The 19453-nt window shown below is 49.7% G+C and overlaps 1 protein-coding gene across 2 annotated transcripts; it reads right to left on the bottom strand.

Annotated features, from left to right (window-relative positions):
* Positions 1–3184: 3184 nt before the first annotated feature.
* Positions 3185–18053, bottom strand: MYOZ3 (myozenin 3). Of its 2 annotated transcripts, none has more exons than XM_081135729.1 (6): positions 17135–18053; positions 15508–15569; positions 10398–10552; positions 9184–9319; positions 8659–8821; positions 3185–5722 (listed from the first exon to the last, which is right to left on the bottom strand). In XM_081135729.1, exons 2-6 carry the CDS (start codon positions 15566–15568, stop codon positions 5554–5556), a joined length of 684 nt encoding a protein of 227 aa, XP_080991855.1. In that variant the 5' UTR covers position 15569; positions 17135–18053; the 3' UTR covers positions 3185–5553. The 2 variants fall into 2 exon arrangements, with proteins under 2 accessions (XP_080991855.1, XP_080991856.1); XM_081135730.1 differs by having other exon boundaries at positions 17470–18053.
* Positions 18054–19453: the final 1400 nt, after the last annotated feature.

The raw sequence follows: 19453 nt of genomic DNA, 5'->3' as shown, positions 1-19453 counted from the left end.
TGGGATTTTTCCGTTAAAGCAACTAGTGTTACTCGAATAACTGATGTAGTCAAGTCTGATCACAAAGGATTTTCAAAACCCATTTTTATTTATACTGAGAAATGGTTTAAACAGACTCTGGAGCCGGACTGCCTGAATTCAAATCCTCACTTCAGCACCTCCCAGCTGTGTGACCTTGGGCATGTTACTTAACCTCAGTCGGATGGTCATAACGCCTCGTCTCCTAACCCTTCCCACTACCTGTAGTATTTTGAGCTGCTTCCCTTGTGGAGAAGGCCCAGGTGGAACAGCATCATGACCACTGAAGCAAGGCAGTGGCTGCCCGTGGGGCAAAGAGTGCTATGCGACAGATTTTTGGAAGGCAAATCACAGTGAGACATTGTAAAGTGAAATAAATGGAGGTAAAAGAAGAGGGGTCTAGAGTGACCCCGCCCCCAGGTCTCTTGCTTGATCGCTTGGTTAAGGCGGTGCCTTTCGGGTGGCTTTGTAAAGGTACCATTTTCCCTTCCCATGTTCTATTCGCAAGTCAGTAGGAGGGGAATTACACTCCACCTCCTGAAGGGGGAGTAGCTACATGCACTATTCGGATGTTTGTAAAGAACGTCCTACTTTACTGGAGTCGTTTATTTATATTACTATGGGTTAATGGATATTTACTTTATTCTCTGAATTATAATCTACTCTGTGAGTTGCCTTTTCACTCTCTTGACAGTGTCCTTTGACACACAAACGTTTTAAATTTTGTGTGTGCATTTTTTCAAGTATTTCAGAGGTAGTTGAAAATAATGAGTATTCTCTAACTTGGTGATGCAGGATTCTACATTTTCATTTTATTGTTCAAATTTTCTATACTTTTACTCATTATTTGTTTGATAACTGATCAATAACTGAAAAAACTCTGTTAAATCTTCCACTATGATTATGAGTTTGTCATCCTGTAAGGATCCTTATCACAGTAATGCTTTTTCTCGGAAAGTCTTTGCTAGTAACATGGCTAGATCACATTTCTTTTTAAAAATTTTATTTTTCAATTATAGTTAACATATATTAGTTTCAGGTGTATAACGTAGTAACTAGACATTTATATACATTATAAAGTGATCACCCCAATAAGCCTAGTAGCTACCTGGGACCATATGTAGTTATTATAATATTATTGACTATATTCCCTGTGCTGTACTTAATGTCCCCACGAGTATTTTTATAACTGGCAATTTGTACTTCTTAATCCCTTTCATCTTTTTTGCCCATCCGCCATTCCCTCTCCTATCTGGTGACCATTAGCTTTGTCTCTGTAGCTATGAGTTTGTTTCTGTTTTGTTTATTCATTTATTTTTTTTAGATTCCACATGTAAGTGAATCGTATGGAATTTGTCTTTCTCTGACTTATTTCACTTAGCATAATACCTTTTGGGCCAGTCCACCCATATTGTCACAAATCGCAAGATTTCATTCTTTTTCTTTATTCTCTTCTTTATTCATTTGTCTGTTGATGACACTCAGGTTGCTTCCATATCTTGGCTTTTGTAAATAATGCTGCAATGAACACAAGGGTGCGTATATCTTTTTGAATTCATGTTTTGGATTTCTTCGGATAAGTAGAATTGTTGGGTCATATGGTAGTTCTATTTTTAATTTTTTGAGGAACCTCCATGCTGTTTTCCATAGTGTCTGTACCAGTTTATAATCCCACCAGCAGTGCATGAGGGTAGAACACATTTCTTTGGGATGGTATTTGACTGGTTTATCCTTTCCTGTTTCTTTATTTTTTTCTGTGTTATATTTCTAGGAGTGCTGCTTGTGAACAGCATGGAGCCAGAGTTACTTTTAATCCCATCTGTGAGTCTCTGTCTTTAAACTGGTGAGTCTTACCCCTCTATATTTATTGTGAAAACCGATATAGTCTCATGTATTTGTACTACTTTATTTTATGTGCCTTTGCTGCTTTTTCTCCCTTTCTGCTGTCTATGGAATTGATTTCTCTGCTCGCCATTGCTTGTTAGAGTCTATACTTTCTGGAGCCTTCCCCAAACATGTTTTTGTAGTCCTTGCAGGGGTGAGTGGACAACTCTTAATGTTTATTTGTCTGAAAAGTAATTTATTTGGCTCTCACTTCTTGAAGATAGATGATGATAGATAGATAGATAGATAGATAGATAGATAGATAGATAGATAGATAGATGATAGATAGATAGATAGGATAGATAGATATAGATAGATGATAGATAGATAGATAGACAGACAGACAGACAGACAGACAGACAGATAGATAGATAGATATACACACACACACACACACACACACACATACATATCTACATATATATTTCACTATTGCTGTTATTCTATATGTTCCTTTGTAGGTAATCTAACTTTCTTGTCTGGGTGCCTTTGACATTTCTCTGTGACTCGCGTTCTATAATTTCAGTTTAGTGCTTCTGAAGTATGGACTTAATTTATCCTCACAACAGGGTGAGGATTGTGTGAGTTTATGTCTTTTATCATGTCTGGAAAACCTCCAGTCATTTTTACGCTCCTTCTGGAACCCCTGTTAGTAGTGTTGGGCATTTTAATTTTATTTTCCATGTCTTTTAACTTCTCTCTCATGTTTTCCATTTCTTTACTTCTCTGTGATGCACTGTGGGCACTGTTAGTTCACAAATTCTTCAGGTATATCTAATGCCATTTTTAGTTCACTGAGTCTCCCTTCGTGTACATCTAATTTTCTATTAATCTAGTAACTTCTTTTTAAAGGAGGGGTTATTTTGGTAAAATATAACATATGTATAGAAAAAGTGCATAAAACACAAATTTACAGCTAAATTAGGTATTTTAAAGTGAATGTGTAACAATCACCTAGGTGTAGAAATGGAGAACTTCCAGCTCTCCCAGAAGCAGTTTCTCTTCTCTCACAAACCTTTCTTTCCTCCCAAAGTTACCACTATCCCAACTTTACTAAACACTTCCTTGCATCCGTGAACACACACATGGATCACACATGTGCCTTTGCTTAGCGCCTTGTTTCTGAGACGCCTCTGTATTGCTGCACGAACTGCAGTCCATTCACGGTCACTGCTGCTACGTCTAACGTCAGGTTCCCAATGTTCTGGCTGTTCGCGGTCCTTTTCATTTCCATGTCACTATACGATATCATTTACAAAAAGAACAAAACAGGCCAAAGTATAGAGTTCTATGTGAAAGGTTTGTTGGGCCCCTAAATTATATGAAAGGTTAACAACTTGCGTTTTCAGGATCCACATTTTACTTATTGTTGAGTAAAGAGGCAAGATACAGAAGAATACATACAGTATGATCCCACAAAACCAAGACATACACCTCTGCACTTCCGCAGCTATGCCAGGTACGTATTTATCTAGTCACATAATCCTCGCATTCTAGAAGGACCCCGCCGTTACCAGTGGCTACCTCCGGAGCGTGGGAGTGGGGCAGAGCGCAGGAGGGCGGGAAGGTGTGCGCCGCAGGGGAGCGGCTATGTGGCCGGATACCTTCACATTTTACTTCTCCCTTTATTTGGTGGTTTACTCATATATTTTTACAATAAGAATTCTTTTTTAAAAAACAACATCAGTGAAAGTCATATTATCAGAAGGAGAAAGGAATGAGGGTTTGCTTTGGGGCGTCGCAGGCTCCCCACCAGCTCTCGCCTGCTGTGCTCCGGTGGCCGCCTTTACCCTCCAGAGCACAGCAGAGCCAACCCAAGGGGGGCTAATCCTCTTCTATGTTTCAGACACTTTAATGGTTGGTTTTCAGCTCATGGAAACATGGCTTTAAGCAGCAGTGCCCAAATCCAAGACAACACGTTGATTGCAAGCAATTCTAAGTCAGGCCGCTGGCCCCTGGAGATGGTGTGGGGCACAGGGAAAGCCCAGAGCAAAAGGAAAAGGCAACCACTACCCTACATGCCCTGGGAACCAGGTGGATTCCTCACCTGCTCATCTCCCCAAGAGAGGGGTCAGGGGAGAGGCGAGGGAGGCCAGGGGAAGAGGAGATTCATGTGCAGAGGGAGCCCTACAGTGATCAGAGGCTCTTTCCCTTCTGGCTCCAGCTCTACTGACCTCCAGTGACATCCCAGCAGCCTGCTGCTCACGCATCCACTGCAAGGGCATCTTTTCAGTGAGGAGCAGTAGTTGCATGAAGCCTAATAGTGATCTAGCGCTCATTGTGTATGTGCTCGCAACAGCCGCTGGCAGGGCTTCTTACAGGGGAGAACAGGCCCACGGGTGAGAGACGCTGGCAGAGGCAACTAGGCCATCCCGCGCAGCCCGGCTCCCCTGCCCCACGCGCGGCCTCTGAACTCTAAGGCCCGCACTGCTCTGAGGTGATGCCAGAGTGAGTGGGCATTGGCGTGGCCACCCAGTGCCCTGCAGAGAGACAGTCACTGGGGTAGGACAGTTTCCATTTTGGCTCTGTCCCTGGACAAACCCCTTTTCCCTTTGAGCCTGGATATCCGCATCTGTAAAATGGGACAAGACTTTTTTTTTATGGTTGTACTGAAAATTAGAAATTAGGTATGTAGAGAACCTACTACCAGGTGAAGTGCTGAGGCACCCAATGAAAAGCAGCCCTCATCATCATCATCATCATCATCATCACTAGAACTTCATTCCTTTCTCTCTCTTTCCTGATGAGTCAGAGTAGAGCCCTGAATGACCCCTGGTAGAAACTAGGACAAGATCTACCCAGGGCCTGCTCAGAGTGGTGAGCAGAAGGAGGCTTTATAAGTGCCCCACCTGGCACCTGTCCTGCAAGGTGCCCAGAGAGGTGCCTCTCCTTGTCATTCCCATGGCCACCTCACTAGTCCAGGCCTTGTTCCTTGAAGGCTTCCCGGCTTCCTGCCTTACTCCCCTCCAATCTGTGCCCACACAGCAGCCATCGAGAGCCCCCACTCCCCAGCTTAAGAACCTCCCCCCCCACTGCCTTAGTGCAGCCCACCCCAACCTGACTCCTCTCCCGTAGCCCTCCCTCTGCCCTGGAGTACCCTGCACCTACGGCATCCTGCACCTTTCCAGCACGTGCTGCTCCACTGGCCAGGAGCACCCCCCCATCACACCCTCTTCCCTTGATGGGCTCTTAGTTCCCCTCTGAGGTCCTGCTCAAATCCTCTGGGAGGTTTCCTGGAATCTCACCCCACACTCAGGGTTCAAGACCCCTCCCTCCCCCCTCCGCCCCACTACGTTTTTTTATTCAGGTGCTTTAAGGAAAATTAAGGTAATTTACTGCTTTACAAATCTGTCTTCCCTACTACCTTTTCCTACTCTAGGTCAAGGCCTGGGGCTGCCACAGTGCCTAGTACATAGTAGGTGCTTAGTAAATGTTAGAGCATGAATAGATAAAGACCAGCTATATCTCAGTAAAAGGAAAAACTTTCTAAACCCCATGTCTGGGGACTACTGAACTTTGTAACCTCTGAGGCTATTTGCACTAGGTTTTGTGTTTGAAGGCCCTTCATAAACTGTGAAGTGCAGTACACAAATCTTGGCTCCTGGTGTTGTCCAAACTCTGAGACCGGGCGACTGAAGGTTCAGGCTGGGGCTACAGCTCCTCGGACTCTGGGAGGTTGCGGACCCAGCCCTGCGCCACTCTGTTGAAGTTGGGTCTGAGGCGGAGGAGTTCCAAGCCACTGGTGAGCTCCGGGAGGAAGGGGGTGCCTGCCCTGGGCGTGCTGTCCCCCACCAGGGCTCCTCCAAAGGGCACAGGGGTCCTGGGGGAAGAAGAGCAGCAGGAGAGGTGGGCTGGGAGAAGAAAGGGATGGCAGCACACTGACATGCGGGTCACCGTGTGGGGCTCCTCCCTGCCTCTCTCCAGGCCTCAGTTTCCCCTTCTATACAGCAAGGTTTTGCACTCTCTTTAACAGGTTTCTTTAGCTCTGCCGCTAGTTGGGATGGCTTATTGCTTAGATATAGGAGCCAAGTTTTCAGAGTTAGAACTGGCTTGTCCTAAGCAAGACTCTAAGTTCCCCGAAAGCAAGCTCCAGAAGGCAGTAGAGCTGGGATAGGCTTTTCCTTTGTCTTTTCATCTCTCCTTAGAGGACTGTGCCACAAACTGGAGTGAAAAGGGGGGAATGAGAAAGAGCACTGAGAACCAGGGGAGTGCAGATTACAGCAGACCTGCGTTTCTAACCCATAAGACCAGCAGGAAGAAATGACTTGATAACGGGGCAGGGTTTCACTCATATGCTGCTGTTTGGGGGCCACACTGGTGCTGGTCCCTTGGAAGACAATTTAGCAGGATCTTTTTAACCTGAAAATGTGCCAATTCTGTCAACTAGCAACTCCACCTATAAGCACATGGCTTTGGAAGCACGTGCACATACGCATAAGGAAGCAGATATGAGCAGGGGTGGGTGACGAGCCGGAAACAGCCCACTGTCCATTGGCAGAGGAGCAGACACGACAAACGTAGTGTAGTCACGTGATGGAATATTATACAGCACTCAAAAGGAATGAAAAGATCTCTGTGTATTAAGTAGGGTAGATTTTAAAAGCATGATGTTGAGTGAAAAAGGCAAGCAAGTTACAAAAAGAAATGCAAAGTATTAAAATACACAAACAATGCTATATCCCTATAGGTATGTAGCTGTCCTTAGAAAATGTTCTGGAAACCTACACACCAACCTGACAGTGGTGTTACCTTTGAGAAGGAAACTGATATTGAGGATGGTGAACAAAAGAACCCTCCTTTTATTTATAGTTGCATAGTTTTGTGTTTTTTAAAAGAGAATGTAAGTACGTGACTTTAAAACTATTCTTTAATTTTAAGAAAAACAAAAGGCATTGTTTGTGTGGTGTTTTCCCCATAGCCTCAGGCCAATGGAAAGAGGAGAGTGCTTGCCCCTAGGGTAGAAAGGCAAACCTTGGGCCAGGGCCTAGGTTCCAGCCACGACAGGGTTTCTGCCTGGACCACCCCAGCTGTGGCAGCAACAGCCAGACCCCATGGGGACAGGCTGGGAAGTCTCCAAGCCGATGCAAGCCTCACAGTTGGGCCCTTGACTGGGAGCCCAGAGACCTGGCCCCTGAGCACAGCTTGGCAACCAACACTGCTGTTCCTCCTCAGTCTGCCTCAGTTGGCCCTTCTGCCCCAGAGGATCTGGGTTTAGTGCTCCCTAGGAGCTTCTTTCTGCTGGTGAGACTGCCTCAGTCTATCATACCTGAGGTGTCAGATGGATGGGGCTGCCACCTGAGCTGGCCAGCCTGGAAGCTGGCTGTCAGGACTGAATGTCTGCTGAGGGTTTTAAATAGCTGGGAAGGCAGGGTCTGAGGGCCCCAGGAGGTGAGAGAGCACAGTCCTGGCTCGAGAGAAGCCCCAGAGCATCTGCCAATGGCTCGTGGCTCACACGGCGCCTGTTGGGTATAATTCTTTCCATCAAGGCCCTCCCTGACTTAGAGGGCAGTAACATGCCGCCTCAGCAGTCTCTTCTCCAAGCCCATCACCCCAGTTCCTTCAGCCCTTCCTCAGAGGGCTTGGTCTTCAGCCCCAGCCAGGCCCTGGCGCCACCCATCAGTCTTTGTCAAACAGACACAGTCTCCACGTGTGGTCTGAGCAGGTGCCAGAAGAGCTGGCCTGTGGCCTCCTCTCCCCGGACCCTCCACTTTCACACTTACTGTGGTCCAAGCCAGGGGAGCATTTTTCAGAAATAGCATCAGACTAAGGAAGCCAATTGCAATTGAAATCCGTCCCCCACCCCAAGGCCTCCTTCCAGTGCCAAGCTCCTGTCTTGACTCCTATGATTTGTTCCTGGGCCCTAAGGGAAGAATGTTAAATATATCCCTTTATTTCCCATTAGCTTTTCCAACTATCATTTCAACCTGCAAATAATTATGATTATAATAGCAGCTATTGTTTATTGAGAGCTATTACTTGCTAGAAACTTGGCCTGTGGCTTCTTATGCCATTCTCACAACAATTTTATAAAGTAGGCACTGTAACAGTCTCATTTTACAGATGGGGAAATGGAGGCTCAGAGAGGTTAAGTCACTTTCCCAAGGTCACACAGCCAGGTGAAGAGTCTGTATTTAAGCCCATGTTGAGGCCTCATGCTCTAAACAGTACATACCACTCCTCTGTGGCCCTCACCTCTAGTGTCCAACGTTTCACTGCTACTCCCCGCTTTGGTACAGCCTCGAAGCCACTTTTTAGGCATCTCCCAGATCACTGATGAAAATGAGAAAAAGGCCGAGCTATCTAGGACTGGTGAGATCTGGGCCCCTTAGTGAGCATCAGAGAGGTGGCACACGGCAGCGATGGGCTCTCGAGCAAGAAACCAGGCTCTCAAATCAGAGGGTCCAGACTTGGACCCCAACCCTGCCTCGCTTCCTTACTTTGGGACTTTGGCAGGTTGTTGATATTCCTGAGCAGGTCCTTTCACAGGCAGAACAGGAAAAACTGTAGCACTTGCCCCACCTTGTTGTGGGGAGGATCCAACCAGATGTGTGGCACATTCCTCATACATTTATTGAGCACCTACTATGTGCTGAGGCAAGAGTTCTGTGAAGTTCTAGCAAGAGCTCAATAAATGCTTATGACGTGTTTAGATACAGCCTGGCATGTAGAAGGTGCTCAGGAAATCCAGCTACTGCTGTGGTTGTGACTGGCACCTGCGCACCCTCCCGCTCTCCCCAAGCTGCCCGCCCTGCTTACTTGTTGAAATTTCGATATTGGGCAGGGCTGGGGGTGTGCCTTCGGCCATCGCTCTGGTAGTCTCGGTAGCTGATGAACTCCTGCCACGGGCAATGGTAGCCCTTGGGGATGACCGTGTGGTTGAACTTCTCTGGCGGGATGCTCTTGAGTGGCTCAGCATAGCCTGGGGGTGGGGAAGGGCGTGTGGGTCTTTTCTCCCTGGGCTCCCCACTCCCACGCCCACCCCGAGGAAGTGATTAGAAGAGGGAAGACCAAAGTTGGGGAAGGGGAATGTGACCCCAAAAGTTGCTCCAGCCAAGGGTACCCTTTCCCATCCCTGGAAACAAAGAGGCCTGGAGCAGAGGAGCGGCGAGTTGGGGTGCAGGTTCTCGCTGGTGACCTAGGGCGCATTGCTGCTCCTCTTTGGGCTTGTGGTAGGTCCATGGAGGGGTGTGTGGGTTTGGGAAGGGAAGGGGGCGATCTAGGTGCTCTCTGGGCTCTCTTCCTGCCCTGCGTGAGCTCACGCTCGCTCCGGAGGCCACTCACCTGGTGCCAGGGCGCTGGGGCTGGGGGCCCTCTCTGCCCTGGAAGCCTCGGCCTGGGTGTCCTCGGAGTCCCCAGGGGAGGTCGGGAAGATGTGGAGCTCCGAGCGGCAGGTCTGCAACTCTGGGCTGTCGGCAACCTGGGCACAAGGGTGGGCGCTCAGAGGCAACTGATAGCCGCCTTGATGTCACCAGACCCCATGCCCCAGCTTCCCTTTCTGTGGGGTCTCCTTCCACCTCACGGTCCCTGGCTCCGCTGTTCCAGTCCCCTTCCCTTGGTCGCTTCCAGGCACCATCTGGGGCGGTGGGGGTGGAGGGGGCTAAGCCTCCCTCCTCACCGCAGGGAGGCTCAGCCCAGCAAGGGGCCATGGATCACCCTCCACAAAAAAGAGGGGGCACATAACCCTAGCACCCACCTCCCAGGGATGTGGGGGGCATGAGTGAATAGTGCAGGGCCCGAAGCCCAGCGCCGGGGCCAGAGAGATGCTCTATGTATGTTAGCTGCTGTTATAATACTAACCCTGGGCAGACACCCCCTGAACCTCAGCTTCCTTCTCTGTAAAATGGAGATGGTGGTCGCATCACTTTCTGAGCAGTAAATGAGCTGATAGCGCGTCAAGTGCTTAGCTAGCCTGTCTCGGACACACAGCAAAGGCAGTGTTCTGTCACCTTTATTATTTCGCTACGTAACCCCTCAGCCTCCTCCCGGCTCATCCCGAGCTGGGCGGAGTGTGGACGAGACACCCCTGCGCTCATTAGCGCCCCCAAAACTACCCGCTGCCTTTCTGAGGCCTGAGGGTAAACACCCTCGGGCAGCCCGGCGACTGCTCCAGGGCCCGTTCTCCCCGTGGGGCGGCGGGAAAACGGCAGCATGTGTTTCCCTCCCGGGCCAGGTCTCGGTCTGGCTGCGAATTCCGCCCCGCGACAGGACTGTTGTCCAGCGCTGTTCGTGGAGCCAGAGCCCCTTCGCCCCGCAGCTCCTCCTGCCCACCCCCGCTATGTGCTGTCTCGGGAGAGAGGTGCCTGAGCAGGTAACACTTTCTAGGCTCGCACAGCAAGGCAGGGGCTCAGTCTGATGGGAAATGCGCAGCCTTCCCTTGCTGGGGCCCGAGGGGCGGCCCAGGGGCCAGAGGTCCTCGCCTGGCTCGCCCTTGGGCTTTAGGCAAACCACTGGCCTCCTCGGGCCTCGGTTTCCCTGTGCGCACAGTGGGGCCTTACCGCCCGCTGGCTGGCCGGGGGCTCAAAGGTGAATTTCTGCACCCGGCGCTGCCTCTTCTGGAAGAGGAGGGATCCTCGGTTGTTGCGTAGCGATAGCTCCTCCATCATTAAGTCCTGGGGCACGCTCAGCTTCTTGCCCAGGTCCAGCAAAGGGACTGCGGGGAGAGGCCAGGTCACTGGGAGCCATCTCTAAGGGTGCCTCCTCACAGTACGGTCCCCATACTTGCCAACACTGTCGTCATTCAGTGGACTCTGCCCCCCTGGTGGGCAGAAATGACACCTCAGAGTTTAATTGGCATGTGTTTGGCACTCAGTGAAATCGAGCATCGTTTCAGACGTCCTTTGGCCATTTGCATTTATTTATTCCGTGGATTTCCTGTGCAGCTCTTCACCGCAGTGGTGGAGGTAGTGAGGAATGGCCAGGTTCTAGACATCTTTAAAGGTGAGCCATGGGTAAGGGATGTGAGAGAGAGGAGGGGACCATGCAGCAGGCTTTCTGACCTGAGCCACTGGCAGGATGGCCTGGCCGCTCCCTGAGATGGGAGAGGTCTGGGGAAGGGGAAGTTGTGGGGAGAGTCAGGAGTTCAGTCTTCCATGTGTTCTTTTAATTTTAAAATAGCCTTTTATGATTATAGAACATTATATATGTGCATTGAAAAAAGTTAGAAAATACAGATATAAGAGAGGAAGAAAAATACCACTTTCTGCCACTCGGAGGTCACCACTATTGACCTCTTAGTGTGTATCCTTTGCTATCTTTCTCAGCGACTGTATATTCATACAATAGTTTTCACCCCAAATGAAACCATAGCCTGAGTGCTTTGTAACTTCGTTAGCCAAGTTAAGATCTCCACCTTTCCAAGTGAACAAATTTCTGTTTTGTGTGGTGCTTACTCCATATTTAAAGCCCCCTACTTTTCTTCAAAACTGGACATGTTAGGTTTGAAGAGCCTTGTATGCAGCCACGTGGAGAGGGAGGTAACCGAGCTGAGACAAGGATTGGGGCGCCACGACCTTATCACTGGTACTTGTGCTGTTTTCAGTGAAGGGCATCACATTTACTTCTTTCCTATAGTTAGGACTACAGCTGGTGTCTGGCCTGGGGCCTCGAGCATTTAGACTGAAGAAGTGAGGACCCAGCCCTGGAGCCCAGGAAGGAGCACCCGGTGGGCCTGGGGGGAGTCTCGTGTGTGGTGTCCTGGAAACCAAATGATGAAAAGCATTTTGGGGAAGACGGGTGGTCAACAGAGCCAAACGCTGGCCATGCGTCCAGCAAGATGAGGGCACATGGAGCCTGCTATTTAGTACCATGCGGTTACCGTTGGTGATCTTCACAGAGCAGTTGCTGGGGAGTATCTGGGTGTAAAAGCCGTGTTGGAGAGGGTTCAAGAGAAAATGGACAGAGGAACCGTTTGAGCACACCACGAGGAAGCAACGAGCCAAGTCTAGGATGTGGAACACTCTACAGGGCAACCGGCCTGGCTTCTTCAAAGGAGTGAATGACATGGGAAAAGTAAGTGGGGGTTGTTTTAGATTAAAGGACGTTTAAGAGACATAGCAACCAAATAAAAACAATGGCCCTTGTTTTTATTATAGCAAAGGAGAAGATTGAAGAGGGTTGAATGTGGGACTGGTTATTAGATGGCATTCAATCAATATTGCTAGTTTTGTGTTGTGTGCTAATATCTTTGTTGCACGTAAGGAGATGTCCTTTTTAGGATTTTTTGATGGGTTCAGAAGTATTTGGAGCATGAAATGACACGCTCTTTGGGATTTGCTTTGGATTCCGGGAATGAAAGGAGGGCCATGGGGATTTGCGCTCTGCTTTTATGTGTGTTTGGAAATTGGCTTGATAAAATGTGAAAGAGAGAAGGAGAGGAGGGGAAGAGTAGAGACAACTGCTTTGAGGAGCTGTGCTCTAGAGGCCCGTGGCTGAAGGCAGCTGTGGAATCAAGAGGGGTTGTTTGTTTGTTTGTTTGTTTTTAAAGAGGGAGAAATAACAGCGTGTTTGTTAGCTGTTGGGAAAATTCCACAGTGAAGTATAGAGAGAGGAGAATTACTGAGGAGTGTCCTTGAGCAGGAGAGAGGGAGGGAGGGCATCCAGTGCCCCACTGGAAGGGCTGGCTCCCCACGGGCAAGGGGAGCTCATCCACCACATCAGGAGGGGAAACTGAGAGCGTGGACACGGGGCAAGCGAGTGGACATGTGGGGGGGCAGCTCGCAGATGTTCCCTTTTGGTGACTTCCCTCCTCTCAGTGACATGAGCAGCAAGGTCACTCGCCGAGAATGAAGATGGGGGAGGAGGCGCTGGAGGTCTGAGGAGAGAGGTTGCCAAGGTTTCTGAGAGTAGTATGGGCGGGTGACCGGGCCAGGCAGGTGGAGGTGGTCCCCAGGCGGCACTGAGGCCGGCCAGGGGCTGTGACTCGTTCCTTTCAATGGACTCCTACACAGGCTTTTAAAAGGGGGCTGATTTTATTTTTCGTTCTTTCAGCAAATAAGAGAGAGTACCTTTCTCATGTTTTTTAAGGTAGAAAGAAATCCACTGTAGGTTAAAAGAGGGAAGAATAAGTTTCAGAGAAACTCCATATTCTAAGGTCCCATTCATATATTTAAAAAAAGAATTATATGTTCATGCGCTCAATGAAAACCTGCAAGGAGCGTGCCTGATATTAGCAGTGATGACTTAGGGACGTGGGAAGGAGGAGGGCTGGAAATTGCTTGCACTGTTATTTTTTTAAAACAAGAAAATGTACTGCACACTTAAGAAGAAAAGACTATTTATACATAAATACATAACAAAAATTCTCCTGGCACCATATTCTCAAATACAACCCAGATGAACTGAGCTTAATATTTTAAAAAAAGGAAACAAAAAAAAAACTATAGACAAAACCTATCTGACTAAGCAGCTCTGGCATTCATTCTCGGGGAGAAAAGTTGAATGAACATGCCCAGCAGATACACGTACAAGGGTGTTTATCACAGTGAGGTTTCAAACCGACACCTGGGATCAGTCTGTGGCGAGTGCTGCCCAGGCGCCCTTATCAGTGGCTGACAGTCCCCAACGGCCACCTCTGCAGAGAACTGCCCAGGTGAACAGAAGGGGTCATGGTCCCCTTGCTGAAGGTGGGATGAGTTCTGTGGAGCCCAGCCCACCCCCACCTCGGGGGTCACACTGAACCCAGGCTGCAGCTGAGCCCGCATCCCGGCTCAGCAATGTCCCCTGCCCTGTCCTGCCTCACTTCCCTCCTCCTGAGCGCGCGACCTCCGTGAGCCACTTGCTCAAGGAGCCTCAGGCTCTGCTCCTAAGGGTCCCAACCCGAGATGAGCCTTCACGAGCACCACTAGGGTGTGCGTATGAATATAAATATATATAACATATGACATGCTGGGGAAACAAGGGGGGAGGTGGTGAGCTAAATCATATGAGGATGGAAAGAAGTCTGTGGTATTTTACTAAATGAAAAGAAATTTAAGCTGAAGAACACAGTGTATAGTCTTCAGCCCACGTGTGTGTATTTGCACTTATATAAGCATGTTTATATATGAACAGAAGAAGGATTGACACAAATACGTTAACAGTGGTTATCTCCAGATGGTTCTATTAGGAGGAACTTTCACTTTCAAAGTCCTTCATGTCTGTTTTGTCTGAATTATTTTATTAAATGATGTATTATTTGTATAACCATATAGTAAAGAAGCAGATCTGGAGACAAAGATCTGGAGTGAAATCTCAGCTCTACCACCTACTAGGATGTGCGAACACCTAGCTCTGCTGAGCCTCAGCTTTTTCATCTGCAAAATGGTGATAACAATGTCTAATTTTCAGAGTTGTTGTGGAGGTTACATGACACAAAGCATCAAAGCTCTTAGCACAGTATCTGACGTGGTAAGCACAAAATAATGGCGTTTTTTATTATTCTTACTCTACAATGCGTGTCTTTTGGTAGTGAAACCATGAGTTTTCTTTCTACAACTCTTTGGTTTCAAAATTGTCTTTAATTAACACCCTTGCAATAGTCAACAATTTACATATTTCCAGTCTGGCATAGATGATGTGTGTCAATATTTGGGGGTCTAACTAATTACTTAGATACAATAAGAGAGAATGCATGGCCTGATGCTCCTGATTAGAGCATCAACACTTCGCAATATCTGTGTATTTCAGCACATGAGCTCATGGAATAATAAAAAGAAACTTGCCTCCAACAAAAGGAGCCAAGAACACACAAAATAGGTTAAAAGGATGACTCACATTTGAAGTCGTGCAACATAAGCAAGTACTTCTTAGGAGGCAAAGCCTAGCAGTGGTCTTAGAGGGATTCAGCAGAGCTTGGTTCACTGGCCGCCTGCACTGGAATCTCCTGGGTGCTTCTCTAAAAGGCGAATGACCAACCCCCTCCCCAGATCCACTGAGTCAGACTCCCTGGGGCAGACACTGGGAATCTGCATTTTAACCAGCACCATGTCACTATGATTCACACGAAAGCTTGAGAGGCCTGGCTTAGTTGAATTTGTTTTTAAAATGCTTGAAATGCTCTAAAATAGGCCAAATAAACAGACTCCAAAATTATGCCAAGAGTTCTGGAAGGTCTCATAAAGTTGATAAACATCTATTTTAGATCATTTATTCATTGGCTGAGTCGGCTTTTAGGTGAAATGGTTTGAGTTCGGCTGGGTAGCCTGCTCTTGCCGCCCTGCCCCACTCTCCCCGGACCCCCTGTCTCTTGCCACAGGGGCTCGGTGAGACACACAGTTGGAACAAGCAAGGACAAGTGTGTGGGGAGCTTGGGGCGACGGTTAAGGCTGGATCTGGGATCAGAGCCCGCAGAGCTCAATTTGGGGCTGAGCTAAAGACTTAGCTGGGGCCAGGCCTGGTCTAGGGCACACAACCTCAGCTCCTGGGTGTGAGGACAGCAGGGCAAGGCCCTTCCCAATGCTTCAGGAAGCTTCCCAGCCCAAGTGGCAGATTCCACAGGCAGTCCCTCAGGGCTGGCCTGGAACTCACACCTGTTTTTATAGGCCTGGGGCCAGCAGGCCTGAGCGGCTACAATCTGGGACCAAGAAAGGATGGGGTCTGAGGAATGCGCACAGGCTGGGTCCACCTTACCTGGTCCAGCTTGGTCCCCCATGGCAGCCATCACTGGCTCCTTCTGCTCCTTGGGGATCATCCTGTAGATGAAATGATCCCCAAATGGGCCAGGCTGCCTCCATTGCCCTCTCAGACCTCCTCCAAGCCCCTGGGCCACCCAGCTCCAGCCCACCCCAAAGTGTCAAGCAAGGGCTGCCTGAGCTGAAAGGGTCTTCGGGGTCCCTATGTGCAGAGGAGGAGGCTGAGGTCCAGGGAGGGTTAAGAGGATGCTCAATGCCTCCACGCAGCTAGAGAAGCACTCTCTTCACCGCGTAAACTCTGGGACATTAGGGGTGGGGAAGGTGGGGCTACCAAACTACTTTCATCCACTGATTCAGGTGAGTTCTGATCAGCGGCTGAAAGAGGTTGGAGGTTTACATCAGGGGGAGAAGAGATATAGGTGGATAGGCTGGGGTGACACTGGGGTCTGCAAGGCCAGCCCTCCCCTCCTGTCCCCAGTACTTGGCCCTAAGACTTGAGGGCACAGGCTGGTCCAAGGAAGCTGAGAAAACCATCGCCCCCTTCCTCTGCACCACCCGGAGCTGACTTTTATGCTGCTCTCTTTTATTTTAATAATACTTCTAATTTTTAAATTACAGTTGATATACAGTGTTATATTAGTTTCGGGCGTACAGCATAGTCATTGGACGTTTACATAACTTACAAAGTGACCACTCCGATAAGTCTAGTACCTCACGACGCCCTCTTCTCTCTTACCCCTCTCCTCTTCTTCCATCCCCCCCTTTGTATCTCATGGCACTTTCCAGGAAATTTACAAATAAAATGAGGTCCAGAGACCTCCCTCCAAGCCCCCCCAGGCCCCAAATCCAGATCCCCTAACTTGCCCTCAAAAGAGAAGGCAGAGCCCTTGAATCCCTGACGGACTACACACCCCTGTGCCCCTCTGCTTTGCTTCCAGGTTTTTCTATATTCCTCCCTTTAGAAAAACAATCTGCTTCCCTCTGTACCCCGCACACCCACTCCCAGCCTAGGTCTGGGGGTACTGAGCTGGGTGACCTGGCATCTAATCGGTGTCCCTGACTCCTCTGTGACTGTGAGCAAGTTGCTCTCCGGCTCTGTGACTCAGTTCCCCCCTCTGTAACATAGGGGCATTGGGCTAGATCATGGGGATCCATGGATGGGCTTCAGAGCATCCACGAGACCCCTAAAACTAGATGCAAACATGAGCATGTCTGCATGCACTTAGGGTGAGGGTCAGAAGATGACTGAGAGTGCTCCAACTGTGACCACTGAGGACGCCACAGGCTGTGGATCTGTTCCTCAATAAGTACCCCCTTTACAGAAATTCAGAGACATTTGGAAGGCTCTTTATTTTCCAGGCAGGGACCCTGCTTTCCTCTGCTACCTAAAGATCTTGGAGTCCCCCACCATGAATCCTTGCCATCCCCTCCCCATTTAACCTAGAGTGACCTAGGGCTAGAATCCCTCCCTTCCCAACTCAGGATTCAGGCTTCCACGAGGCCCCACACTCCCCAGACTCTCTGCAGGGCCCTTCCTCTGCTTGGACAGGAAGGGGCCCCGGGAATTGGCTCATCTCCTCCACCCACTCCCCACAGCTCCTCAAATTCCCCTAGGATCCTGGTACCTGAGAGCTGGGACCACAGTGGGCAGAGAGAATGTCAGACCCTCAAGATTAACACTTCTGTCAGGAAGCTGAAAGTTGGGTGGTCGGTGTCTGTACAGCGGTCGGGCGTTCAGAGAGCTCAGGGTGCCCGGCAGCCAGCTCTGGCCTCAGCTGACGAGACTTGTTCCTGCCCTGTCGTGGCTCACAGCCTTATTTCGGGCTGCAACAGGATCCAGGGACAGATGCTAAAAGCACCAGGCCCCAGGGAAGACAGGTGCCCCAGCAGCAGGCCCTTGCCGACAGAAGGGTTTGCATGCACATGTACACACACGTTTATATGCACACACCAAAGTCACCTGGAAATGCTGAGAGTCAGTCTCCAGTCACGAGCTTGCTAATTGTAGCCTTAGTGCCTAGAACGGGCCTGATAGGATTGCCATAGATATTTGTGGATGGATGGATGGATGGATGGATGGATGGATGGATAGATAGATGGAAGGATGGATGGATGGATGGATGGATGGATGGATGGATGGATGGATGGATGGATGGGTGGATGGATGGAAGGGTGGGTAGAAGGAAGGAAGGAAGGAAGGAAGGAAGGAAGGAAGGAAGGGTAATTGGATGGAAGGGTGGGTGGGTGGATGGATGGATGGATGGATGGAAGAAGGATGGATGGGTGGATGGATGGAAGGGTGGGTGGAAGGGTGGATGGATGGGTGGGTAGATGGGTGGGTGGATGGATGGAAGGATGGATAGGTGGGTGGATGGGTGGGTGGATGGGTGAACTGTCCTTCAATATCTTTCTCTGACTTGCTCTTTCTTTCCTGCCATCATTTCTTCCTTCTGCCTCCTTCCTTCTTCTCTCTCTCCCTCCCTCCACCTTCTCACATTCTCTGAGCCTCTATGGACTGAAAATAAATAAGCGGACTCTGTGCTCAAGGAGCTCCGCCAGGTCAGACCCATAAATAAGCCTCTGAGATGCATCATGGGAAATGCTCTGGGAGGGCCCAGGGGAGGGTGCCACCAGCTCGGCCTGGGGGCGGGGAAGGCTTCCCAGAGGAAGAGACATTTGAGCTGGGCCTTGAAGGCTGAGTGGGAGTTCACTGGGCAGGGAGAGGGCACAGGAATTGCAGGCAGAGGCTGCTGCGTGGCTAAGGGTGGCAGGGGGTCGGCAAGTAGAGCCAGAGCCGGGGGTGGGGCAGTGCTGAGAGATGAGGCCAGACAGGTGGGCAGGGGCCAGATCAGAGCAAGCTTTTCCAAAGGCAAGTGTGCTTTATAAAGAGCCGTTGAAGAGTTTAAAGTGGTGGAATGGAGTGGTCAGATTGGCATTTTTCCAAAGATATCTCTGGCTGCCATGTGGAAAATGGGGGGAGGGGGACAGACTGGAGGCAGCCCTTCACTGTGGTCAGGGGAGGGATGGGGGTGGCTGGATGAGGCAGTGACAAAGGGCATCCAGAGGAGGAGAGGGACTTGAGGGGTATTTGGGGAATCACCAGGTCCTGGTGAGAGACTGAATGTGGGAGATGAGGAGAGGGCCACTCTAGTGTCTGGCTTAGGTGACTAAGGAAGGTAACAGGAGGAGCAGATTGCAGGGCACTGGGGGTTGGGGGCGCGGATACAGAATTCAGTTTGGGATGAACTTGGTTTGAGTTGTCTGGGGACTGAGATCACCAGGAGGCAGGGCGACACTGAGTTTAGGGGAGGTTCCAGCTAAAGGTAAAGACCGGTGAGAGGCATACCAACCACCCCATGGACGGGTGGGAGCAGCAGGGATGCGTTGGGTCTGGGGCAGGGAGCGTCTGTACCTGCATGTCTGAGGACGTATTTCTGACACCCTCTTAGGAAGAAGCTGGACCTTGCTGTGGACTGCCTGAGCTCGGCTTCCATTCAGGCTCCTCTGCCCAGCCTCTGCGGGGCCTGAGCTTCTAGAGAGCAAGGTGAGGAATGTTCCCAGGGCAGGCTTGGCATCACCCAGGAGTGGGGCCACAATCCCCTTCTCTGGGTGAAGGACACCCCCATCAGGAGAGGAGCACTCCTAATTGTCTGAGTCCTGAGCTCACTAGGGTTGTTTGGACTTGGACATGTCCTCCTCTTCCTGCCTGGAGGCCCGACTGCCATGAGGAAGCAGCCCCAGAACACTGGGCCATGCTCCAGCTTGGCCTGCACACTCTAGCGATAGTGCTTTGTGGTCAGGGCCTGGGCAATAGCACCCTGGGCATCACCTAGCCCAGCTCACTCATCACACAGACAGGGACGCTGAGGCCTAGAGAAGGAGTATGCTTCCCCAGGGTCACCTAGCTAATAGATGATAGGACCAGGTCTTCAACTCAGTGACTT

The sequence above is a fragment of the Miniopterus schreibersii genome (assembly GCF_964146895.1).
Source record: "Miniopterus schreibersii genome assembly, chromosome: 4".
NCBI lineage: Eukaryota > Metazoa > Chordata > Mammalia > Chiroptera > Miniopteridae > Miniopterus > Miniopterus schreibersii.
This window is presented reverse-complemented; position numbering and strand designations above follow the sequence as displayed.

What these genes read in the sequence shown, in the direction of transcription:
- MYOZ3 (XM_081135729.1), bottom strand. Translation starts at nt 15,568, where the DNA reads ATGATCCCCAAGGAGCAGAAGGAGCCAGTGATGGCTGCCATGGGGGAC. An exon ending in CCCCGGCCAGCCAGCGGGCG is followed by an intron (nt 9,320 to 10,397) that starts GTAAGGCCCCAC and finishes CCTTGTGCCCAG; the next exon opens with GTTGCCGACAGCCCAGAGTT. An exon ending in CCCCAGCGCCCTGGCACCAG is followed by an intron (nt 8,822 to 9,183) that starts GTGAGTGGCCTC and finishes CCCCACCCCCAG; the next exon opens with GCTATGCTGAGCCACTCAAG.